At 51.8% G+C, this 9,299-nt stretch overlaps 5 protein-coding genes across 5 annotated transcripts; 1 reads left to right on the top strand and 4 right to left on the bottom strand.

Annotated features, from left to right (window-relative positions):
• Positions 1 to 10: 10 nt before the first annotated feature.
• Positions 11 to 916, bottom strand: Z520_11224 (uncharacterized protein; the record flags this gene model as incomplete). Its single annotated transcript, XM_016781713.1, has 2 exons — positions 11 to 670; positions 800 to 916. Coding segments are annotated over 2 exons (777 nt in total), but the record flags the coding sequence as incomplete, so codon positions are not given.
• Positions 917 to 2,342: 1,426 nt separating this feature from the next.
• Z520_11223 (uncharacterized protein) lies at positions 2,343 to 4,247 on the top strand (the record flags this gene model as incomplete). Its single annotated transcript, XM_016781712.1, has 1 exon — positions 2,343 to 4,247. The coding sequence occupies one exon, from the start codon at positions 2,343 to 2,345 to the stop codon at positions 4,245 to 4,247; it is 1,905 nt and encodes a 634-aa protein (XP_016627289.1).
• Positions 4,248 to 4,615: 368 nt separating this feature from the next.
• Z520_11222 (uncharacterized protein) lies at positions 4,616 to 5,458 on the bottom strand (the record flags this gene model as incomplete). Its single annotated transcript, XM_016781711.1, has 1 exon — positions 4,616 to 5,458. The coding sequence occupies one exon, from the start codon at positions 5,456 to 5,458 to the stop codon at positions 4,616 to 4,618; it is 843 nt and encodes a 280-aa protein (XP_016627288.1).
• A 762-nt stretch (positions 5,459 to 6,220) lies between these two features.
• On the bottom strand, positions 6,221 to 6,874 carry Z520_11221 (uncharacterized protein; the record flags this gene model as incomplete). The annotated part of the gene is made up of 1 exon (XM_016781710.1): positions 6,221 to 6,874. The coding sequence occupies one exon, from the start codon at positions 6,872 to 6,874 to the stop codon at positions 6,221 to 6,223; it is 654 nt and encodes a 217-aa protein (XP_016627287.1).
• Positions 6,875 to 7,773: 899 nt separating this feature from the next.
• On the bottom strand, positions 7,774 to 8,831 carry Z520_11220 (uncharacterized protein; the record flags this gene model as incomplete). The annotated part of the gene is made up of 4 exons (XM_016781709.1): positions 7,774 to 7,902; positions 7,958 to 8,616; positions 8,667 to 8,716; positions 8,776 to 8,831. The coding sequence occupies 4 exons, from the start codon at positions 8,829 to 8,831 to the stop codon at positions 7,774 to 7,776; spliced, it is 894 nt and encodes a 297-aa protein (XP_016627286.1).
• Positions 8,832 to 9,299: the final 468 nt, after the last annotated feature.

Raw genomic sequence — 9,299 nt, 5'->3', positions numbered from 1 at the left:
CTTCAACAACACTGGCGGCTTCAACAACACTGGCGGCTTCAACAACACTGGCGGCTTCAACAACACTGGCGGCTTCAACAACACTGGCGGCTTCAGCACTGGTGGTCTCTTTTGTGCAAGCCTCGGTTGAGATGGTGTCTTTATCTTCAGTGGTGATGACTTGTTCATTTTCGACAAGCTCGGCTGCGATAGTTGTGTCAGAAACAGGACCTTTCGCCGTGGTGGTCAAAGGAGCAACAGTCTTTCGTTCGCGCCTATTGAGGTGATTTGCCCAGATAGCTTGTATGACGTGCTGGGGACGGGCCTTTGACGGGGCCTTGGTTGCTCCAGTGTTCGAAGAAGCGACTGGGAGAGCCGAAGCGGCATTGGTGCTTGCATTTGCTGCAGATGTGTCGGTGTAAGTGGTCGGCCAAGCTGCATTCAATGACAGTCTCAATTCTTCTGCCGTGGAGACTTTCTGCGCAACTTCCTTGATGCCCTTGGGGATTTCAAAAGGTAGGGACATCTTTGCTGGCCAACCGTCCATGTCATGAAGTTGTTTGATCATAGCACAGTGCTGCGAGACTTTGATGGAAGAGTCAAGGGCGCCTTGACGTTTGGACTCTTTGTTGACGTGTTTCAAGTAACGGAGAACAAGTCGTAGATTTGCCTCGTAGAGTCCGTCGCCATTCTATTGAGTTTGTCAAGTTAGTGTTCTTGTTGATAACACAACGAAGAAGGAAGGAAGGGGGACAAGGCTGTGAAGCTCAGGGACAGTAAACATGTCCAGCAGACCTTTGCAGGACAGAGTAGGACTTACGGTAATCATGGGTGGCGTCTCTGGGAGTGTCAAGGGCTGATCAGGGAGCTCAGCAATGAGCTTGGACGTCTGTTCACGTACAGTGACGATGAACTGGACGACTTCCGATGAAGACATGTTGACAGTTGGTCCGGGAACACGCGCACAGAAGGGTGGATGATGTGGACGTGTTGATAGTTGGTCCGAGAATATTAGGGCAGAGGTTGTAATACCAACGTCTGATGAAAGGTGTGAGAGGTGCAAAGCGAAGTAAAGATCTTTTCTTTGGATAATGGGAAAGTGGGTGGAGGAAACATCAAATATGGAAGGGGAGGGGGGAGAGGAGATATATATAATAACGCGAGGGGAGCCCTGCCTTGGTGCCTAGTATCGCGTCTTGTAATCGATAACAGCCTAACATGTGGTTGTAACAGCAACGCAAGTTGAAGTGAAGTGTCGACGCGTAGCTAGACAAAACAGTGCAGAACAGAACAGGACGGTAGTGAAGGGGAGTTGTGGTAACGTGATCGAAAAGCACGAGATGGGACACAAACTATGAAGCATACGGATACAAAACCAGCGAAAAGGTCAGGGACGGGAGTCTTTAACATTAATGCGAGTGAATGATCAAGAAATCTAGCAGAAGCCACTTAAATAGAGACGCAAGCATTGTGCCGAGTGAGATGAAATGCCAGCACAAGGCTGTGTGCCAGGAGCTGTTGTGCGGCTCAGCGACAGAGCTAGATGTCCGCATTTTCTATCACATTGTTAGACAAGGGAGTATGACTTGAGTTCAACGGCTGAATGTTCACAGAGACGAGGTTCGCACAGCTTACAGACAAAGAGGGGAGCTGAGAGTGTGAGAATGAGGTTGGAAGAGCGAAAGGGGTAATATCTGTATTGATACGCCGAGATAGGAAAGGCGTTGTAGTCACGTGAACAGCGGTATTCTATGACGTAGCCACTCTGGGATCCTCGGCACGTGACTGTGTGAATCTTTTGTCTTTTCAAACTTCGACCAACGCACGGTTCACCACCATCTATCATCGCAGATGGACATGCTCAAGGCCTAGCGAGTCCCAGTACGAATGCAATCAAGATCCTTTGACAATCCGCCATGGCTTCTGGGTGGTATGTCGTGTCGGAAGCGGCCCAGGGGCGACTTGCCACGAGGCTGTCTCCTCTCAAGCGACGATCATCCACAAGGCTCTGCAATTTGGGAAAATGACGACATTGGCGGTGCCAGCTTTACGCGTCCCCCCTTGATGATATTATTTCCCTGTGATTTCTTCCAGTCTACAGTCTCTGTCGTCTGAGACCCCGATCACCCAAAAAGATGGACGAGCAAAGGGCTGGCAATGTGCACGCTGACATCGGTGGTGGTGGTGGTGGCCACCATTCCAATATGCCGCTGCCAAATGGCATAATAAATATCCCCAGGCCTGACCAAGCAAAGCAATACATTCACGAAGACGAGGAAGATGCCGTGACGGATTTCAATGTGAGTTCATTTACGCTCTGTTCGCTCTAACACATTGCCCGATGGCTTTTTGGCGCTCAAATCATGCCTCATCAAGAGACTCATCAAATCTCCCAGGCTCCCATAAGTTGGTGGATTCTGTCAACTCTCTTTCCACTCATTGCTGGCACGTTCGGACCCTTGGCCTCAACCTTCAATATCTGCGCCCTTGCGATTGACTGGCGGACAAATGTCAGCCCGAGTTCCACAGAGTCAGAGGGCACACACATCTCGGATCCAGGATGGCTTCTAGCCGTGAACGCTGTCAGCCTGGCCATCGCCATCCTTGCGAATCTAGCGCTGCTAGCCCAAATGATGGATCGAATCTCACATCGACGAGCCTCCCCCATCACCATTGCTGGCTGGTATGCAAGTTCTCTGCTCCTGCTGGGTCTGGTTGCAGCAACCCCGGCACAATTGCCACTGGCGGCCAACACTTTGGCAACATATTCGCAAGCATTCTACTACGCCATTTTCGCTTGCATTATCTACTTCGTCCTCGCTTCGATGCTCCTGCTTACTCACATTACCCTGCATTACAGAGCACCACCATTCAGCCGATCATTCAAATTGACCATGTCTCAACGCTCGCTCATGCTCCAAACTATCCTCTTCCTGAGCTACTTGCTCGCCGCAGGGGCCGTCTACTCTCGAATAGAGAACTGGGATTTCCTTGATGCCGTCTACTTTGTCAACGTAACTCTCTTCACGATTGGGTTCGGAGACTACCATCCCGTCACTCACTTGGGGAGATCGTTGTTTTTCCCAATGGCCGTTGGCGGTATTCTCTTCGTCGGTCTGATAATCGCTTCCATCCGCACGCTGATCCTCGAATCTGGCTCTCGCAAAATCTCTACTCGGACGGTCGAGAAAGCACGTCGAAAAGTGCTCAAGTCAGGCAAAGAAAAGACTGGCAAGCTCGCGGATGCAGATCCTTCTGTGCCGGAACTCGATCGCCGCAAGCTGGAGTTCGAAACAATGCGTGACGTCCAAAGACGGGCGGCTCGTGCCAACCGGCTGATCGCCCTATCGATTTCTGGCTCGTCCTTTTTAGTTTTATGGTTCATTGGCGCAGTGGTTTTCTGGCAAGCAGAGTCAGCCACTGGCGGACAAAACTGGTCGTACTTTGAGGCCTTGTACTTCACCTATGTGGCCCTTTTGACGATTGGGTATGGCGACTTTTATCCTCAAACCAATTCCGGCAAACCTGCTTTTGTCTTCTGGTCCTTGATTGCACTCCCTACATTGACCGTCCTGATTGGTGCGATTGGAGACACCATCTCCGATCTCGTGGCTTCTACCACCTTATGGCTCAGCAAGCACGCCCCTGAAAGTTTGAGTATCCTGAGAGGTGCAAAAGCAGCAGCGGAGAAAAAGCGGAACCGCGAAGGTGCTTTCCAGGAAGCAAAGCCCCCCGGATTCATGGATGACGAGTCCGCTGTCGAGAAGGACTTTGAAGATCAGAACATTGCCAAGGCAATCCAGGCGCTGGGCGGGCGGGAACAGAACAACAATGCTTCTGAACCAGACTCGAAGCCAGAAGACGAGAAAGAAGCCCAGGCACTGTTGTCTGCATACAGACTACACATCCTCTTACGTGAGATGCAGAACGTCGTGCAACATCTCGACGCTCAGCCACCGAGGAAATACAGCTACGAGGAATGGGCGTGGTTCTTGAAGCTCATCTACGAGGACGAATCGATGACGCCCGGCCACAGGAACCCATGGGAGCACGAGGTGGATGTTGCTGCTCCGTTGAGGGAAAAGGACGACCAGAAATGGAGTTGGCTTGGGCAGGAAAGCCCCCTGATGAGCATGGAGGACGAACCGAGATGGGTTCTTGCTCGGCTGCTCGAAGTGGCACAGAGGCGGAGCAAAAGAAAGGGAGACTTTTGGTTGGAGATGTGGAGGAAACAACACGAGAGGGATATCACTGATGGCGGCAGGTAGAACTGCCTCAATGGAAGCCATACTCAAAACTCAAGAGGTGTGAGATATGCATGAGTCCTTCTCCCCAACCCGAATTGATGACAAAACGCTCTCCCAGAAGAGTTGTGAAATTGGCTGCACACTACATACCTATCCAACGCATTCTCGCCCACTGTTTCCAAAGGGGAGCCAGCGACCGCGCGATCCTTTTTGCCTGCTCAACCGTGACTTCTCTTGCACGCCTGCGCACATGAGTCTTTCACAAATTCCATCTCGCCTACAGCACTCTCTCTCATACCATCCTAGATTCCCAATCCAACACGGCCCTCAGCCTTTCGATGGAGATGATGATCCCCCAATGCCATTGCCGACAAAGACCAAACAATTCGTCAGTACAAAGACCTGGAGTGGATCAACATGGCCAATACACCGACCACGAGCACGACCACTCCCAAAGTGAAGCGACATCCCACCATGCGCGGCTTCAACGCCTCGAGCTGCCTTCGAAGATCAGAGTCGTAGGTGGTGATAAGATCATTGAACCCGTCGTCGTTTTCATCCAGTACCTTGTCTTGACCGGCTGAATCGTCGACCTCCAACAACCCCCCGAATCCTTTCTCGAGAGCATCAAGAAGTTTCTGGATCTGTTCACGTTTCCTTGCTCGCGTCACCTTCGCGGCATATCGTTGCGGCTGCTTGACTTTATCGACCGTATTGGCCAAAGCCGTGAGGTAGACAAGTGGAGGGTCGAGATGGCGAGGTAGGTTTTCCCGCCTCGCCGCAAGTGTCAGCTCCATCGTCTGCAACATGAGCTGTTCTTGGAAGTAGACAAGGTACACGTCTGGATCGCCTCCTAGGAGACTCTCGGGCAGGAGTTTCTTGAAGGCAACGATCGGATGCTGCAAATGTGCAGGGATTGGAAAGGAGGGGGATGATGAGCAGTCGTGTATCGAAGCGCATTGCCACCCCCCAGACTCGGCAGCGAGCGGGGTCTCTTCGGCGAGATGTGCCATGTCCGGATGATTGCCTGGAGGGTATGGAGGTGATTCGAGAATGCTGCTCAGAGCTGGCGTGGTCCCGAGGTTGCGGGATGCAGCGTTGGCGGCCGAGCGCAGCACGTCGAACCGGGTTAGAAGCTCTGTGGCACGGCCATTCTTCCTGGCGGGAGTGTGTTGTCTCAGCTGTGGCACAACGTAAGGCTTGGAGGGAGTATCGGGACCGGCGTCGTTCATGGCTGGCTGGTAATAAGGACGGTTTCGATGAGCGAAGATCGACCAAGATAGATGTCCGTTTTGCCAAAAGGCGACACTGGAGCGGATGAAGCGGAAGATGAAGATGAAGAGTGAAACATGGCCATCATCAACAAGGCCATTTTGAGAGAGAGGTGAAAAATCTGGGGAGGAGATGTTTGCTCGGTCGGGCTGCCATGTCAAACATGACAAAACCTTCAAGCTCTTGTCCGAACAATGAAAGGCTGTCTGTTCGCCTTTTCAAGACACTGCGAAGAGACGAGGCGAGTTGAAAGGAGTTGGACAAACAGGACCAAGAAAGATCGAGCAGAAACAGAAAAGGAGTTTGCATAAAGATTCTATCGTCTCAAAGGCGGAGCCTCTCTCGAGCTCATGGCGGGCCGCAAGGCTGAGTCATTATAGGAGGCGAGACTTGTTGAAAGCCTCAATCAAGATTTGTCTCGATTTTTACCAGGGCAATAAGGAGTCAGAACGCACTAAATACTCGCTTGCGAAAGGGAAATTCATATCATTTTGATGGGGTTTAACCCTTTTTCCCCCCTTTCCTCTTTGTTGGATTCCGTTACCTAGATATGAGACCTACCACAGATCTGGCAGAGACGCTCCAGGCGCCTTTGTAGCCCTTCCATTCGCTCATACACTGACCTTGTCTCATCCGACAGACAAAGCACGCAGCTCGTCAAAGAGTCAAAGACTGCAAGGAGGACAGGCAATCAGAATTCAGGAATCCAGCACCAGGCAAAGTCAAGTCAACACCACAACTATACCCATGAGGAGACCCACCATGAGAAGAAACCCGCGGATGAAAAGCTCCATGGGTGTTAACACAAGCGGCACCATGTTGTCTTGCTCGGGGCCCGAGGGGACCATGGCCAAGAATGCCATGCGATAGGAATTGTAGGCGACTGTCAGGGCTTGCTCCCACTTGGCGTACCGCATGACCACATACTCTGGGTCGGCCTTGATTTGTTGGCAGACCTCGTCTGCATGCTTGAGGAGCTCTGTGACCTGCACTTCCTTGAAAGCTCGGCTGCCCTCATGGCGATATTGCTCCATCGCATGGAGTGTGGAATCGAGTGAGAGTATGAAGAAGGTCGCAGCACGGCCTGTAGAGCCCTGACGCTCCATGTCGTCAAGTCGCCGCTGGAAATACGTGACATAGTAAGTGGTCTCGGACATTGCTGCAGGGTCTCTGCGCGGCGGCCTCACGACATTCAGCAAACAATCTACATCGGTGTCGTTGCCCCGGTCAAGAATCCACCTGTCCAGTTCGTGAAGGGCAATGTGGCCTCGAGGGTAGGCGATGGCTTCTCCCATCCGTACCCTAGATACGTAATGCGGGACCTGGGACTTTCGCTTCTGTGGGATGCGATAGTTTGCTGGAATTCGGAAGGGCATGGTGCGCGTCCAAGAAGAGCTATCGGAGAAGATAGAAGACGAGTTGAAGATGGGGAAAATGTTGAAATGTTTCTGTTGCAGGCTGATTGGTACGGGTGGTCAGAAGCTGCCATGAGCAGAGGACGGAGCATATAAAAGTCACGGTCTTTGACTGGAGGCGAAAAGCTGGGGAAGCAATACATTCATGATACGAGACATTATGCTCGACACTGCCCCTTCGGAGGCAATTCGCTGCCTGTGCGATAACAAGGCAGTAAGTATTGTCTACCCTCCTATGAAGGCAGTTGCACATTCTCAGCCGACAGAGAACAACGTGGAGAGATAAGTGTAATTGTCAGGGTGGAGATTGATCAGTGGTGGACGAGATGTCGAGACGAGCCACTCTGATGTGCTTAATCAGACCAGAGCCTTACATGAAGACGACGGAGATCCTGGTCCACCCTCGTTGGCATTGTCCGACAAGATAGATCTCTTCCCATTTTGAAAGGGGGATAGTCTTGTCGCCCGGATGTCCGCTAGTTTTCAAATAACTGAGAATGCACTCGAAAACCATGGGACGATCTGTCATCTTCCGCAATGTCGCGACACTTTTCGGCTTGAAAGACCGATTAGTTGCAGAAGGCTTATGCAGGAATGGTAAATTTGGGATTCCACCGAGGCAGTCGTAGACAAAGGATGCCCGTGAGGTCGCAACAAGGCAACAAAGCTTTGAGGCAGTGTCCAATGAGCACGCCACGCTGCAGGAAGGTAAGGAGAGCAAAGAACTTCACAAAAAGCACAAGAAGGAGAAGATGCTCAACAACACCAGAAATGAACGTAAAATGGCCAGAAGTCTTCTTCAACAGCGGTAAAAATTGCGGTTTGGCAGTTATGTACAACTTTCTCTTTTGAAACGAAGCCTACATGTCTTCTGAGGCCGTGGCACCCGTGATGATTTCGACCAATTCTCCGGTAATGACGGCTTGTCGGGTTCTGTTGTACAAGATGGTAAATTTGCCGATCATGTCTCCGGCGTTCTTGGACGCGTTCTGTGGAGACCTCGTCAGCGCACATGTCAAGGTCAGATGTCACAAGACCACTCACATCCATGGCATTTCTCCTGGCGGATTGCTCACAAGCATGGCCTTCAGCAAGAGCCCAGTAGAGAGAGTTGGCTAGGGAATATTCTCGGAGGTTGGCGAGAACTTCGTCGTCAATCTCAAAGGCGGCGAAATTGGGAGATTGAGTAATGGCCTCCTCGGAATATGCTTCAACCATGACAGGTTCATAGCTCTGGGCATTGATGAACTTGTTGTAGAGGATCTTGATGCTTGCATATTCTTCCGGAAGCAGGACGAGTTGGTCGGCAATGGCTTGGGCGTCGGCGAAGGTAGGGACATCTCTCCCGATACCAGCGAAGCTCAACAACACATTCCTGGGGTTGGATCGACCGATTTGGGCCTTGCACTTTTCCCCGATAATAACAATGTCAAGATTTGGATCCTTTTCGAGCATTCGACGGGTGTAGCGCGACAGTCCGGAATGGATACCACCGCAGAGGCCCTTGTCGGAGCTTGCAACGACCACCAGTGTCTTCTTCTCCTCCAATGGCTTCGTCTCCGCCTCTTCAAAGACCTTGTTTGACGTTTTACCATAGGATCGGGAATCGACCATGGCCTTTTGCGCACGAGTGAGCTTGGTCGAGGCAACGATTTTCATGGTCTTTGTGATCTTTTCGATGTTTCGGATGGACTTGAGGCGACCTGCGAGTGGTTAGCGACCGCAACAGAGCTTCCTGCCGCCGATACCATACTCTCAATTTCTCGCAGCGTCGCATAACCGGCGACTTGAGGAACAGCCGTCCTGATGATGGATCGATCAGTTGCGTGATTCAAGCTCCTGAGATTTTGCAGTCAACTCACTTGGCAAGGGCGGCATTGCCAGCCACGAGGGCGGGTCTCACAGCTCTGGACAGCATCATGGCGAGACTTGGCTGACCACGAGGCCGTGAGAGAGCAGTGATGGAAGATGGTCTGGATGGTGAGGGAGAGGAGATTCGGTGGGTGCGAGGGCAGCTGGTCAATGAACAAACTGAGGTTCCGATCAGAGCTCGCCGGGTGGGAAGAACGCGCTAGCCTTTGCTGGCCTAGTGCGGTTTGGCCATAAAATCGTCGATACTTCGGAATCGGAGTTGCACGTGAGTGGGCAGAAGGGGATGGGGATCCTTTCTCGCCCTTCCTCTTCCTCTAGAACGGCCTCACGAATCGCCTGAGTCGGGTGGACTGCTACCTACTACCTACTACTGGACTGCGCTCTGGAGCCTCTGACTTTCCCTCTTCTATTTTCATTTTCCTCCTGGGCCTCGCCCATTCCTTCACTTCTTCTTCTTCTTTCTTCTTCCCTCTTTGTCTTTCTCTTACACCAAGTCACCCTCCGTTCAGTCATT

Source organism: Fonsecaea multimorphosa (genome assembly GCF_000836435.1).
Source record: "Fonsecaea multimorphosa CBS 102226 unplaced genomic scaffold supercont1.36, whole genome shotgun sequence".
In the NCBI taxonomy this organism is placed as follows: Eukaryota; Fungi; Ascomycota; class Eurotiomycetes; order Chaetothyriales; family Herpotrichiellaceae; genus Fonsecaea; species Fonsecaea multimorphosa.
This window is presented reverse-complemented; position numbering and strand designations above follow the sequence as displayed.